Genomic DNA, 16340 nt, shown 5'->3' with positions numbered 1-16340 from the left:
TCTCTGTGCAGTGAACTATTCTCAAAGTGAATTGTGAATGTGCACATTTATTTCAAATGTTGAGGATTTGCACTGTTTTGCAAGGAAGAGCTTCATATACTATCTACGTACATTGTAGAGTGGTGAACAGGAATTGAGTGAGCATATTCTGTAATATGACAATTTTCAAGCCCATTATGTCATCTAATTTTGACTTTTCTTTTTAGAATAAAAACAATATGTAAAACTAGACAAGTTTGGTTACCACACCTGACAAGGTAGCCATGAAAACCATGTTTTTGCTCTTTTCATGCAGTGTGTCCTGTGAGGAGCAGACTGCTCATTAGTCATAATTTCGCTCAGTAGATTTCAGAGTTACCTTTGCCTAAACACTCTGTATAGACTAATCAGTGGGTACGAATTCTCAATCCCTCTTTGCCATCTCCATGAGTTTACAATTTTAGAGTATATTAACAATTCAATATCTTTAGCATACATTTCTGATTGATTTTTGCTTCCTTCAGAGTTGTATGCTTCATAGTATGACTGTGCTACTGCTTACTTTTCAAAGAGCAGTGGCTAAAAATTCTTTGTTTATGATGATGAAAAATATTTTGTAACAAAATAGAAAAAAAGAGACAAAAAGAACAAAATGAGCATAGGTGAATGTATTTTGAAACAAACAATTAAAGGCAGTGGTTTGCTCATAGTCAACAATGAGAGTAATAAGATTGAAAGAGACAACAAAAATCATCTATCTTTGATATCACTTATCACTTCAAAGATAACGAATATGATGGTGTAAGTAACTCAATTTGAAATGTCATTGGAATTCTTTAAGTCAAATATCTTTAAATGGGAAGTATCGAGACATGATAGAAGAAGAACAGACTTCTGGCATAAGAGAGACTAAAGTCTGCCTTCAAATTCTGCCACTTAGCAGTTGTATCTGTTAGGATGTCTTCCTCTGCAAATAGCAAATCACTTCCCACTGGATTAAGCAACAAATCTGATTATTTCCCATATAACAGGAAGTCCTAAGAGAGGCAAATTTCAAATTTAGGTGGATTAGCAACTCTGTGATACAATTTTGAATCAGATACTTCTCATCCCTTCACTCTGCCAACCCTAATCTATAAGCTTTGCTCTCCTGCTGATTCTCCTTGTTTGCTCAAGATGGCTGCATCAGTTCCAGGAAATATACTCATACCCAGCAACTTTCAAGGCATCCAGGAGTTTCCTTTTCTACTCTTTTCTTCATAAAAACTCCTTTCCTTTGAAGATCACCTTCACAGCTCATTGGACAGAACTGAAACAATAGTTAAGACCACATAATTGGAACTGAGATAAGTTCAGCATCGCTAAATTGTGGAAGAAGAAGGAGGGAAAAGCCTGAATGAAACTGGAGAAGAAAATAGAGACCAATTTTTCTGGAAGAACTTACATTAAAAACAAGACACAACTACAAGGTTTGAAGTAGGGAGGTGACGTGGCCACATTGGTGGCTTAGAAAGGTCTTTATGGATTCAGTGTGTTGTAGACATTTTCAGGGATCATGCCTCTCTACTGAGAAACCAGTTAGGAGATTTTTCAAGTTAAAAATTATGGCACAGATTTGACTGGACTGGTTCTGCTGTGGAATGAAACAAAGAAGGCAGTTCAGAGAGCTATATACAGAATAGAGTTAGAACTGGTGGGATTTGGTTACTGATTCAATGTAGGGGGTAAAGGTGAAGGAAGACAAAGGTGATTCACAGACTTCTGGATGGAACAACTGGTTCTATGACATTGCATTCACTGAGATAGGGAACATAGGAGGAGGATTTTTTTGTACAAGGAAGATACTTTGTTCACTTTGCTACAGGTTGAATTTGAAATGACTGCAAGTCATGAATGTGTTAGTAAATAGCAGACAGTTTTATAGGTTGATTGGAATTTCGAGAGAGAGATGGACAAAATATATGGATTTGGGGGGTTATTAATATTTACATTACAACTGAAGACTTGGAAGTTCATGAGCTCCTCTACAGGGGTTCTTTCATAGGGGGTATGTGCTAATATCACCTCTAAAACCAGTCAGCTAACAAACAAAAGTTAAATATCCTAGCCATTCTCCATCCTAAATAGTCTGATTCAGTATGAATGGACTGGTGCTAAGACATTTGTTCTTTCCAAAGATTCTTTTTTCTTATTCCCATTTTAAGTCCTAGTCAAGAATCATTGGTATAGCGTGATAAGTGAAGACAGTCTACAAAAATAGAGTATTGATCAAAGCCAAGGTTTGAAGGGTTGGTAGAGGAAGAGTAGCTTATAATGGAAACACATAGCCAGAGAGGTTAAAGAAAACCACAGAAATGCATTGTCACTGAAGATGAAAGATGAGAGAGTGTCCATGGGGGTCATGATCATATGCTACCAAAACGTAAGGAAAATTAGGAACTCAGAGCTACATGATTATCACAATTTTTAGAACCAATCTTTTAGATTGGTGAGCTTTTCCACAGGCAGTGTTTGACAGCCATGGTTCATGTACAAATAAAGTAGATTCATTCATGATTAAGGTTTACTTCTTTGGATGCCCTGGGGAGATAGGTTGCTGTAATCAAGGTATTTGATGATGTCTAGGCTCTTAAGTGCGGGACTTGGTTATGGGAAAAACCATAAGCAAGGCTTGTGGTCTGTCATGAAGGCTTCAGGTATTGCCTCATGTTTTTTTCCTCCCTTGATTTCCCTGCTGGGGCTCTGAATGATACTGCAAACTGTCAGTGCTGTGTGGATCCTCTAGGTTTGCTGGGATCGTTAAATGAAAGAATATATATAAATTGCCTGGTAGAGTACCTGACACATAGTAAACACTGAATAAGTTTCTTTTCTAATATTCTTCCTTTTTTTTTCCTAAAAAAAGGTTGTACAGTTATGTTGCTCAGAATTACAAAAGAAATGAATATTCTCTCATTCATTTTCGAAATACAGTTGGTTATAGATTCTTGCTTTCAAGCAAAGACGACAGAAATCTATGTAACACCCCTAAACCTAAAACATAATTCTTATCAAATTTACAAATTTAGTTTTCCAATGGGAAACACATGTCTTCTTTCTCTGCACTCCTGTTGCCAACTGTTCTTTGTTCCCTGAAGCAGTTGTCTCATTATAAAATTTAGCCCAGAAGCAAGAAATCACATCTGTGCTGAATGAGACTATGGAGAGAGGCTGGATAGCTGTATATCTGGGGTTTAGTCCCACAGATTAGTTAAACGTGTGCTGTAATTGAATCCAGTAGCTTTTCTGGTATTGTTAAATGGAAATCAATAAGCAAGCAAACATCAAAACTCGACTGTATTCAATGGGACTTTGGTTCAATGCCTTTAGAGAGAGAGAATTCCATCTTATCTGCTACTAATCCAAAGTATTGTCTCTTCACACTGTGATGGAGGTCTGACTACCATTATAATTGTGTTTGTGTGTTAATGTGAAGATCATGGGAAAAACAGAAACAATGTAAAATTACAAATATGCCTTTTGGGTCTCCTTTACCTTCATGTCATCAAGGATCACACATTCTTTCAAGGCATTACCCACTGATGGTGGTGGGACCATGCGCCTTCAGCTGTCTTTTGACTCTTCAAAGTTTCAAAACACATTCATCCCAATGCATCATTTTCCTGGAAAATCCAATAACATTTTTTTGCCTAATTATTAGCAAGATGTTACGGAGGAAGCAATTGAGTCAGAGGGATACACAGAGGGATATAACTTTGAAAGTTAAAGAGCATATTTGAATAATTAACTCCAATTACTCTTTAATTTTTAGAATGTGTGAAGTTGAAGGCTTACGAATCTTTTTGTGCATATTCCATTTTACTCATTCTGCCCTCCCTTTGTCCTTCTTGAATCCCAGCAAAAAGAATGAGTTAGCAACTCTCTGGCTTCTCTGAAAGTAAAATTTTTAAAAGCTTTTCTCTGTTTGTTCAAGAAAGCATTAAATTTATTAGTATGTAGTAATAAAATTAAGACATACTTAAGATTAGTTTGAATTAGTTTCTATTATAATTGTTATTTGGTTAGGCAGTTAACTGATTTTTACTTATTAAAAAGTTCCTGTATTTGTGAATCATTGTTTTTCCTATGTTAACTTTAGGAATTTGCAATAGACTAAATACTCATTGACCTCTACAGAGTGATTTCTCCTGGAGAATCAGTCTTCTAAATTAATGATTAGATTACCAACCAATATGCCCATCGTCATTGTAATTATAGAGTGGCTGAGGGAAAATGACCTTGAAGGCTGTCTCTCAGTTTAATGGTATGGCTTTATTTTAAAATATAAATAATAGAATAAAAACATTTTCCATAAAATTTCTGATATCTAATTAATGTCTTTCAGAGTAACTGTGGTATCAAACATTTCCTCTAATTATATTCATTAGTGGCTTCTCCCGAACAAGTTTTAATTAAGTTGTACAATGAAGATCAATACTCATTGTGTATTCATTGCAATTTACAACAAGCATATATACTGTTCAGAACAATTTAATTACTGTAATTGTAGCACAGAAGATACTTAGTGACTGTGCTGCATTACTGCCAAACCGCCTTTTAATAAATTCAGTAATGAAATTAGAAAAGGAAATTCTGAAAATTCACATTTATATATACACTATGTCTAAACCGGTTTTTATGTTAGTAGCTTAAGTAATGGGGGGAATGGAAGCATTGATAATATCAGTGGTATAAAGCTTTTTCATGCATGCCATCATGAATGTTGAGAAATTATTAGAGCATAAATGACTACACTTGTAATAATAGTTACTTTGGTTACTAAAAATAATGTATGGGTGTTGGGTATTCAAAATACTCTGTTTTCTCTAAATAAGATGTCAAGTTTTGTTACTTCCATTTCCTTAAATAGGAGTAGTATTTTCATTCTTAAGGAATGCTTCCAAATGTGTTAACTTCTATTAATGATGATCATGCTGCTGATACATTGTGCAAGGAATTGTGGAAGTAGAGATTTTCTGGAGGCATCATAGGTGTTTCTGAGATTGGGTTTCTGAGATTTGGCACTGGTGAAATTTGAGCCACATAATTCTTTCCTGTGGGGTGGAAGAAGTTTTGCTATTCACTGAAGGATGTTTAGTCAGTTGCATGCCTGGCTTCTTCCCATGAGAGGCCAGTAGCAGATACTCCCCTACTTCCCAGTTTTGACGATCAAAAATGTCTCCAGACATTATCAGATGCCCATGTTGAGAACTACTGGTGTGTGTTGATTCAGCCACACCCTCCTGATCTGTCTACTGAGCAAATGATTCATTCATAAGGCAAACAGCTATTCAGCTGTTCTGAATGCAGGCTAGGTTCATAGGCATGAGTCAAACATAGTGTTCTTTTAGGGGAACAATAAAATTCTATGTATTCCGTGTTTTGGATATAAGAATTGGGTGTTAATAAAATATTCAGTAATACTACCTTACCCACAATTAGGAAAAGGAGAATCAGAGATCGTTTCCTGGGGAAGACAGTTTCTGAAATATGTTTTGAAGTACAAATGAAGACTTAGCAGTTCACAAAGGGAGAAGGGTATTTGAGATAGCTAAAGCAGCATGTGCAAGACTTGGAGGTATAAGAAAGCCCTCTTACTCTTATCTGTACCTATCTGTATATCTAATTTTATGTAGATATAATTTTAGATAGTTACTTTTCCTGAGGCATCAAATCCCAATTTACTCTGCATTACATGAACAAAATTATAAAGTAGTAATCTGCAGGTAATTACCTAAAACACCTAATTTTTCTCTTTTTTTCCTCAATTTCCAATTCAGTAATGGTATATGTAAATATCTGCTTTGCACTGTGAATGTTATGAAATCATCTTCTAGGAGGAAAGCAATTTTAGGCAGTATGGAAAAGTGACATGCATGTATTTCCTATAAAACTCCTAATCTGTTTACCTGAAGAAAATCTTTTGACAAGATCATCAAAAGAAAGATGATATACATTCCTATTGTAGTTATTTCCATGTGTTCAGTAATGTATTCCAATATGGGAAACTCCCAATAAATTGTAAAAATAGTGAAGCTAGTATTTTCATTTACTTTCACACTTACACATTTTCTAAGCCAAGAAGAGTAAAAATAGTAATTTTAATTAAAGTTAATTCAAATGAGGGCAATTAAATTTTAGAAAGACATCTGGAATTCTGTTGATAATAATGAGTATTTCAAGAATGCACATATTATTAAGAAGTCTACAAGGAATGCTGTGTTTCTCATGGCAGGCTAGTTATGAATTCCTAGAATTCCTATGCACATCACTTTGCCACCACAGGATTAAGTTCAGTTTGACTGCCATCGTAGCAGAAGACCTTTAGTTTGCTCATTTGCTCTACTTTATCTAGTCCACACAGATATGCCGCTGCTCAATATCAAAGGTAAGTAAAATGAATCATAAAGATGAATAAACAGAAGGATTTAGGTTCTGCACTTCCCTGATATTTAGTCATGTCTAGACACAGACCTAGTGCCCCAGAAAAACTAAAATGAGGACAAGGACATTTAAGTTTAATGTAGCCTTATTCCCATAGAAACCAGAAGAGCCAACAGTAGCGTAAAAAGAAAACAGTACGGATCTACCTGAAAAATTAAATTTAGTGGACTGACTCGAGGATTTGCAAGGTTAGTGGGTAGTGAAATAGTTTTGGTCTGTTTGTTTTTGGTTTTTGCTGTTTTAAAACAATAGTTTTTGAGTTAGGTCAGTTTCCTTTAAAAAACAATAATTCCACATATCATTTATTGTTTTATTCCCTAAAGCCAACATGCTGTATGTAGGCTAAAGTTGATACAAACATTCTGTAGGCATACATTTTTATAGTTAAAGAGCTCAGAACTTAATGAGGAAAATAGACAAGTTTAAGGGTAGGTTACAGTATTGAGTATATATCTGTGTTTTCTAAGATTTTAAAGTTTTTGATTTATTTTCATATTAATAGTTTTAATACAGACTGTTACCTTAGTGTGTAAGATATGTATGTTTGCATATATGATATGAAATGAAATGATGGATAATAAGGGTAAAATGCACATAATTTCCATAGCATGCCAAAAATTTCTATTTCAGTTGTGATCCTGATTTCCTTGATCAAAATAATTTCAGAGTATGGTCTCTTGTAGAAGTTTTACACATTTCTCAGCCTATCTAATGTTAAACCTTTAGTACCCTAGGCTTACACTTGCAGATCCAACCATCTTTTTAGAATTGCGGGCATTTCAAGATACTGACTCTTGAATGTAGTTTGAGAAAGCTTCAGTACCTCTGACGAGGGTTAACCCAGTCGTTTCCCTTTTGGGTCCAAATACCATGCTCATTCAAAGTGGTTCAGCGGCACAGCACACCAGGTAGATCCATTTGGTTTAGGCATAATATATTTGAAAGATAATGGTCTATGATCTAGGTCTAAAGCATTTTGACTACATAGCACCTTTTTTTTAAACATCTTTATTGGAGTATAATTGCTTTACAATGGTGTGTTAGTTTCTGCTTTATAACAGAGTGAATCAGCTCTATGTATACATATATCCCCATATCCCCTCCCTCTTGTATCTCCTTCCCACCCTCCCTATCCCACCCCTCTAGGTGGACACAAAGCACTGAGCTGATCTCCCTGTGCTATGCAGCTGCTTCCCACTAGCTATTGATTTTACATTTGGTAGCGTATATATGTCCATGTCACTCTCTCACTTTGTCCCAGCTTACCTTCCCCCTTCCCGTGTCCTCAAGTCCATTCTCTACATCTGCGTCTTTATTCCTGTCCTGCCCCTAGATTCTTCATAACCATTTTTTTTGATTCCATATATATGTGTTAGCATTGAGTATTTGTTTTTCTCTTTCTGACTTACTTCACTCTGTATAACAGACTCTAGGTCCATCCACCTCATTACAAATAACTCAATTTTGTTTCTTTTTATGGCTGAGTAATATTCCATTGTATATATGTGCCACATCTTCTTTATCCATTCATCTGTTGATGGACACTTAGGTTGCTTCCATGTCCTGGGTATTGTAAATAGAGCTGCAATGAACATTGTGGTACATGACTCTTTGTGAATGATGGTTTTCTCAGGGTTTATGCCCAGTAGTGGGATTGCTGGGTCATATGGTAGTTCTATTTTTCATTTTTTAAGGAACCTCCATACTGTTCTCCATAGAGGCTATATCGATTTACACTCCCACCAAGAATGCAATAGGGTTCCCTTTTCTCCACACCCTCTCCAGCATTTATAATTTGTAGATTTTTTGATGATGGCCATGTGATAGGTGTTAGCTCTTCTCTAAATGTTTGATAGAATTCGCCTGTGAAGCCATCTGGTCCTGGGTTTTTTTTGTTGGAGGATTTCTAATCACAGTTTCAATTTCAGTGCTTGTGATTGGTCTCTTCATATTTTCTATTTCCTGGTTCAGTCTCAGAAGGTTGTGCTTTTCTAAGAATTTGTCCATTTCTTCCAGGTTTTCCACTTTATTGGCATATAGTTGCTCATAGCAATGTCTCATGATCCTTTGTATTTCTGCAGTGTCAGCTGTTACTTCTTTTTCATTTCTAATTCTGTTGATTTGAGTCTTCTTTTTTTTCTGGGTGAGTCTGGCTAATGGTTTATCAATTTTGTTTATCTTCTCAAAGAACCAGCTTTTAGTTTTATTGATCTTTGCTATTGTTTCCTCCATTTCTTTTTCATTATTTTCTGATCTATTCTTTATGATTTCTTTCCTTCTGCTAACTTTGGGTTTTTTTTCCTTCTTCTTCTTTCTCTAATTTCTTTAGGTATAAGGTTAGGTTGTTTATTTGAGATTTTTCTTGTTTCTTGAGGTAGGATTGTATTGCTGTAAACTTCCCTCTTACAACTGCTTTTGCTGCATCCCATAGGTTTTGGGCCATTTTGTTTTCATTGTCATTTGTTTCTAGGTATGTTTTGAGTTCCTCTTTGATTCCTTGAGTGATCTTTTGGTTACTTAGTAGCGTATTGTTTAACCTCCATGTGTTTGTATTTTTACACATTTTTTCCTGTAATTGATATCTAGTCTCATAGCATTGTGGTCGGAAAAGATACTTCATATGATTTTAATTTTCTTAAATTTACTAAGGCTTGATTTGTGACCCAAGATATGATCTATCCTGGAGAATGTTCCATGAGCACTTGAGAAGAAAGTGTATTGTTTTGTTTTTGGATGGAATGTCCTATAAATATCAATTAAGTCCATCTTGTTTAATGTATCATTTAAATATTGTGTTTCCTTATTTATTTTCATTTTGGTTGATCTGTCCATTGGTGAAACTGTGGTGTTGAAGTCCCCTACTATGATTGTGTCACTGTCGATTTCCCCTTTTATGGCTGTTAGCATTTGCCTTATGTATTGAGGTGCTCTTATGTTGGGTGCATAAATATTTACAATTGTTATATTTTCTTCTTAGATTGATCCCTTGATCATTATATAGTGCCCTTCTTTGTCTCTTGTAATTGTGTTTATTTTAAAGTCTATTTTGCCTGTTATGAGAATTGCTACTCCAGCTTTCTTTTGATTTCCATTTGCCTGGAATACTTTTTTTTATCCCCCCACTTTCAGTCTGTTTGTGTCCCTAGGTCTGAAGTGGGTCTCATGTAGACAGCATATATACAGGTCATGTTTTTGTATCCATTCAGCCAGTCTGTGTCTTTGGTTGGAGCATTTAATCCATTTGCAATTTAATCCATTTGCAATTATTGATATATATCTTCCTATTACCATTTTCTTAATTGTTTTGTGTTTGTTATTGTAGGTCTTTTCCTTGTCTTGTGTTTCCTGCATAGAGAAGTTCCTTTAGTATTTTCTGTAAAGCTGGTTTGGTGGTGCTGAATTCTCTTAACTTTTGCTTGTCTGTAAAGTTAACTTCTCCAGCAAATCTGAATGAGATCCTTGCTGGGTAGAGGAATCTTGGTTGTAGGTTTTTCCCTTTCATCACTTTAAATGTGTCCTGCCACTCCCTTCTGGCTTGCAGAGTTTCTTCTGAAAGATAAGTTGTTAACCTTATGGGGATTCCCTTATATGTTATTTCTTGCTTTTCCCTTGTTGCTTTTAATATTTCTTCTTTGTATGTAATTTTTGTTAGTTTGATTAATATGTGTCTTGGTATGTTTCTCCTTGGATTTCTCCTGTATGGGACTCTCTGCGCTTCCTGGACTTGACTGACTATTTCCTTTCCCCTATCAGGGACATTTTCTCTTCAAATAATCTCTTCAAATATTTCTCTAATATAATCTTTTCAAATATTTTTCAGTCCCTTTCTCTTTCTCTTCTTCTTCTGGGACCCCTTTAATTCAAATGTTGGTGCATTTAATATTCTTGCTGAGTTCTCTGAGACTGTCCTCAATTATTTTCATTCTTTTTTCTTTATTCTGCCCTCTGGTTGTTATTTCCACTATTTTATTTTCTGGGTCACTTATCTGTTGTTCTGCTTCAGTTATTCTGCCATTGATTCTTTCTAGAGAATTTTTAATTTCATTTATTGTGTTGTTTATCATTATTTGTTTGCTCTTTAGTTCTTCTAGGTCCTTGTTAAACGTTTCTTATATTTTCTCCATTCTATTTCCAAGATTTTGGATCATCTTTACTATCATTACTCTGAATTCTTTTTCAGGTAGACTGCCTATTTCCTCTTCATTTGTTTGGTCTGGTGGGTTTTTACCTTGCTCCTTCATCTGCTGCATATTTCTCTGTCTTATTTTGCTTAACTTACTGTGTTTGGGGTCTCCTTTTCGCAGGCTCCAGGTTTTTGTCGCAGGTTGTTGTTTTTTTTGTCTGCCCCCATTGGGTAAGGTTGGTTCAGTAGGTTGTGTAGGCTTCCTGGTGGAGGGGACTGGTGCCTGTGTTCTGGTGGATGAGGCTGGATTTTGTCTTTCTGGTGGGCAGGACCGCGTCCAGTGGTGTGTTTGGGGGTGTCTGTGAACTTAGTGTGATTTTAGTCAGCCTCTCTGCCTAGCACACTTTTAAACTACTTTAATTTCAGAGGGACAGTAGGTGAACCTTTTGAAATATAAACTCCCTGAGTGTCTATGTATCTGTGTGTGAGTATGTGCAAGTTTGTGAGTGTGCGAATGTTGGTGCATGGACCTGTGCATACTCTTCCATTGCTTTCTTTTGCAATGATGATGTTCGGACTTCCATCTTGGGAGTTACTAATATGTTAGGATACCCAGCCCTAATTGAATTCTGCCTTTCAAAATGTAGCTAACAGTTTTGTAAAAAACACATTTTGGACTATAGTTATATATAAATGAAAGTATCTTTGGGAATGCAATGAGCACTTAGCTATTGCAACAACCTTAAGAGCTGCTGCATTTCCTAGGCTTGGTTAAGAGTGTATAGATTTATTTCTTAATTAAATTTGCAATTTGGATTACGGATTTTGGTTAATATCACAAAAAATCTTACAAACTTGGGAATAGTTTATTGTTGTTTAATGTAAATTATTTGTTCATTGCCTTTATAACAGCTTTCCAGAAGAAAATAGAGTATATTTAGCCCCAACTTTACAGCTGCAGCTTAATCCCAAGAACCAGCATCTTTAAAAAATAGACAATGGTCCTCATGGTTTTCTACGGACCTTTCCTTTTTTTCTTTTTCTTATTAATTCTTTTCCTTTATTCCTGTTTGACCAAAAAAAAAAGCACTTAGGATAATAACTTGTTTATATACTTTTGCTGTTATTTTTCTCCAAATAATTATTCAAACTCACTTATTCTCTTGCATCCTAATAATGTTTTCTTCAAATTATAACTCTTGTATTCATCATAATGAATGCTCAATTTACTTTCAGTTATGGATGTAATATGTGCTTTTAATAACACTATGAAAATAGTGATATATTTTTGTATATTTGACTCAGTTTTGTTTTCTTTCTCTTTTAGTGAATTTGTTGGATTCACGGACTGTCATGGGGGACTTGGGATGGATTGCTTTTCCAAAAAATGGGGTAAGCCTTTATAAAATTTTCCCTACAACTTAAACTACTTGAATAGACATCATCTTAAATATCATATAGTTGTAAATTCTCTGGACATATTTGATGTTAAGAAAAGAGGGGTGTGTGTGAAGGGGAGTGAGGAGACTTCAAATTAGCTTTGACTGGGAAAAGCAAGCAAATTGGGAAGAGATTTTTATTACTGAAAAACAAATATATTATTTTCCTCTCTGAATATTTCTCCGTAAAGAAATGTGAAGTTTCTTCAGCATTCAGGAGAGTTTCAGATTGAAGCAACCAACACATTTTTAGAACTGGTTTATCTTTAAAAAAAAAAAAAAAGAAGAAGAAGAAGAAGAGCTAAGAAGAAAGCAAAGATTTGCTGCTAATTTGCCCTTATCTTGTTTATATTGAATAGGAAATAAAAGTTCATGTGTCAATGACAGTGTTGAATCAAACACTGGAACCAACTTATTATGTGTTTAATTTACTACATTAGGGAATTAAAATATTATAAGAAATTCCTTTAAATTCCATTGAAATTAAAAATGTCTCAGATTATTCATCATTCAAAGGTTTTCTTTTAATTCATGAATTTTTCTCTATTGAGAACTTTCAGAAAAGATGCTCCATTGGAAGATTTTTATAATCAACCATTGTTTTTTTATTACTAAATTACTTTATGGTGTACATTAAAAATAACTTCTTTGGGATGAAAATTAGGTAAGCCATTTTTTAACAATATGCCTATTAATATATTTATAGTACTAAGAATCTTAATACATAGATTATATAAAAAGTATTCCATTATCTCGTACTTAATTAAAAACACATCCATATTATCAGATGGAAAATGAAAACATAAGTAAAATATTGTGACATAAAATCTTTGTATTACATAGAAAACATTAACTGTATTGCATGACTATTATATTGAAAACAATCTAGACTTTGATAGAATATTTTTATTATATAATGACTTTAATATTTAAATATTTTTTTAATTTTCAAGCTAAAACTACCCAACATCATTATTGAACCAACTCTGCTCAATAGTCTGTAATAACCTAAATGGGAAAAGAATTTAAAAAAGAATAGTTACATGTATATGTGTAACTGAATCACTTTGCTGTACACCTGAAACTAACACAACATTGTTAATCAACTATACTCCAATATAAAATAAAAATAAAAAATAAAATAAAACACACATGGATTTTTATAATAAAAAATAAAATATATAAAAAAGAAAAGTAAAAATAATCAAATCACCTTGTGACAAAAACAAATAATATTTTCAATCCTCCATTTAAAGGAAAAGTATTGTTAAACAATTTGAATGCTTAAAACTTTATTATACAGTGTATATATGCAATTAATTAGAAGATTATGCACACTAGTAATATTTCATATGACTTTGAAGGTTAATTTCAATTTAATTAAGTAATTTAATATTATACCAAATCTGGTTATAACAACCCAAATAACCAAAACTTAAAATTTTTTTCTAATTGATGAGTATAACAGATGTTTTAATTGGTCCTTTACTTAGAACATTCTTTCTGTGGAAATAAGACAAGTAGTATTAATTGTTCTAATGCATAATAATTTATATGTTAATATCCTCATCTCAGTGTGCTTTCTCTTTTTTCATTAAGTTGGTATTTCTTTTTGGTTGTAAATATTATGGTTACATTTAGAGGTATAATATAAATAAAGTAATACAAGTAGATTGTTAAGATATTAAAACATGAAGATAAGCCAAATGAAAAACAAATTGTCTTACTCAGATATAGCCAGTGCCAACATAAAGGTATATATATTCTCTTAATCTGTCTTTTATCTTTCTTATGCTCTTCCTTTCTCCATTCTTTCTTTATCCTTCCCCTCACTCACCACCTCTGAGTTACTGTCTTTCTTTCATCTTTCACCACCCCTATACAGGAAGATGGCTGGCTAACATCCATCTATGAGAACCTGTAAATATATTTTGTACTCTGCATTTTTTCACATATCAAAAATGATTTATTTCATAAATATCTTAAATTGCCCTTCCTGAGAAGATGGCTGACATATTGGGTTGAAATTAATTTTTTAAAAGTGAGAAAATACGTCATATTCTCTTTGAATCGCTCTGAGTTTAGTTTTGTGTTCCTCCTTTTTCCATTCAGAAGTTATTCAGACAAGATTTGACAGAGTGTAACTCTGAGGGTAAATCTGATGTTGTAGTTGTTCTTGTAACTAGACATTTTTAGGGAAATTACTCAATTTTGTATGTGATTTCTGCGTAAAGCACAATTGACTCCTTTATAAAAACATAATCTTTTTATCAAAAATGGGCTATTTCCAGTCATTCTAACAACTTCCTCCTTTCTTTTACTTTCTGTATAATTGTTAGTATAGTGTTAATTTTGTTCAGATTTTTAAATGAGTATTTTTTCAAAACTCTTGTACTTTTTGAGTGATGTTTCTTTTGACATAGCTAATGCCTGATGTTAATACTGAAGAAAAAGAAGTTAAACTAGAGAAACTTAGGGAATGTGCACTTATCCGAGTATGAGGAATGCATGTGGAATTCAGGTGTTATATTGATGCTATGTCACCCATATGCAAAATGAAGAAAGTATATATATACTTCTTATATATTGTTATTAGGCTGAGTCATTTAGGATTAGATAAGAAATCTAACTCTAAGTGAAATGTAGATCACTGGTGTGATATCAGCAAAAATTTTGGAATAGGGACATCTGAAAATTTTCTCTTCCATGAAAGCCATGAGAAAAGTGGAAAATATTATAAGAATCAACTTTTCAGAACTCTGGAAATTAACCAAAATCTTGGCGCAATCCAGGGAACATTTAGTCAAAAAAAAGGACTAAATCTTGTTAGAACAACAAGTTTGTGGCATTTCAAGGTGCCCTGTGTCCTTTTCTGCCACTCCAGCTCTTTAGTGTAGCCTTGGACAAAACCAAAAATCTGTTGTCAGGGTGAAAAACAGCAGTCTGGCAGGCACTAGGGTGGGCAGAGTCAGGTAGGAGACTCTTCAAAGACTTGATCTCAGAGGATTGTCATTATATATAACCTGATAACTCCGTGAAAGAATGCTCTTGTAAGGCTGTCTTGACTTGTCTGACTTAGAGCTCCCCCAGTCTGAAAGCCTTTACTGTATTAAGTAGAGAAGAATATTCTTTTTTTCAGAACATTTCCTGAACCTCAGGCCTTAAGAATGAATGTTTTATTATTTTATTTCTTAGACCGATAAAAATAGTACCCTAAATCTAGGCCTAAGAATTGGGCAAGTAACTTAGAGAAACCCTATTCATCCCTTGTAGTCAGGCACACATTCCATACACCTCTTAGAAACAGTCATTGCACCTGTCATACTTTTTCTTTGCTTTTAAGCTTTTAGATTTCTTATGGCAATCTCATATTTACCACTGTACAGTGTTTCTAAAACTAGGCTCAGTTCCTGGAATATAATAGAACTTCAATAAATATTTATTAGAAGGATAACTGTTTGTTTGTTAATTTATGAAATGGGACATACATTACTGAGATGTAGTTTTGCATGAAGATTAAATAAGTGGGACTGAGGGTAGAACTGGGCACAGTGTTGGCACCCAGTAAACATCCTTTCTTTGATCTTCTGCTGCATTTCTGTTCTCCTCATATTAAAAGATCCATCAGTCAATCATGTTTTTGTGTTTCTTTGTTAGTTTTTTGACTATATCTGTATGAATTCATTGTCAGCATTTAAAGATTGGGAGATTTCATATAAAGTCTGAATTTCCAGCTTCTCTGTTTAGTTGGAAGTTTCAGAAAGCCAGAGCTAGCAGCTTTCTATGACCTCAACAGCCCAAAGCTGAGTAAAGGCTGCAATTGGAAGAGAGTAAGCAAATTCTCCTATCTGACTCAATTTCTACCTGCTGCTCTTCGGTCATTTAAGTTGTTGGTCTGCAATGTTGGCATTATCATGGAGTCATTTTTTAATACTGCACAAGCATCGGTTTTTTCTTCTGTTTTAGGAGGGACTTTAAAAAACTTCTCTTGTGTTACATGCTGAGACTGTTTCTTCCTAGTTTTTGTTTGAGTACTTCACCTCAGTTACGGCACATCATTTGAATTTGGGCTTCAGCATGTGCTTTGTAGCTACAATGTATGAGGTAGACAGTGGGTGTATGTGTGAGTGTCTTCTGCCTCATGGTAATAACTTGAAGCCTCCTTCCTTTTTTTTTTTTCTGTACATATCTAGGAGTACTATGTTACAGCAAAGTTTGCTTTCATGCAAACTTGCTGCATTCGTTCATTCAACAGATATATATTGGACACTTAGTTTGTGGCTTGAACTCTTCTAAGAGTGTGCCTTACTTAGTTT

The 16340-nt window shown here is 34.2% G+C and overlaps 1 protein-coding gene across 1 annotated transcript in view; it reads left to right on the top strand.

Moving 5' to 3' along the window:
- Positions 1-16340, top strand: part of EPHA5 (EPH receptor A5) — a 306828-nt gene that overhangs the window by 17894 nt on the left and 272594 nt on the right. Inside the window, exon 2 of the mRNA XM_060298694.1 lies at positions 11913-11977. Within this exon, the coding sequence (XP_060154677.1) occupies positions 11913-11977 (65 nt within the window). The remainder of the gene's footprint in view (positions 1-11912; positions 11978-16340) is intronic.

Source organism: Globicephala melas, chromosome 5 (assembly GCF_963455315.2).
Source record: "Globicephala melas chromosome 5, mGloMel1.2, whole genome shotgun sequence".
Classification (NCBI taxonomy): Eukaryota; Metazoa; Chordata; class Mammalia; order Artiodactyla; family Delphinidae; genus Globicephala; species Globicephala melas.
The sequence above is the reverse complement of the archived record's forward strand: the minus strand, read 5'-3'. Positions and strand labels throughout refer to the sequence as shown.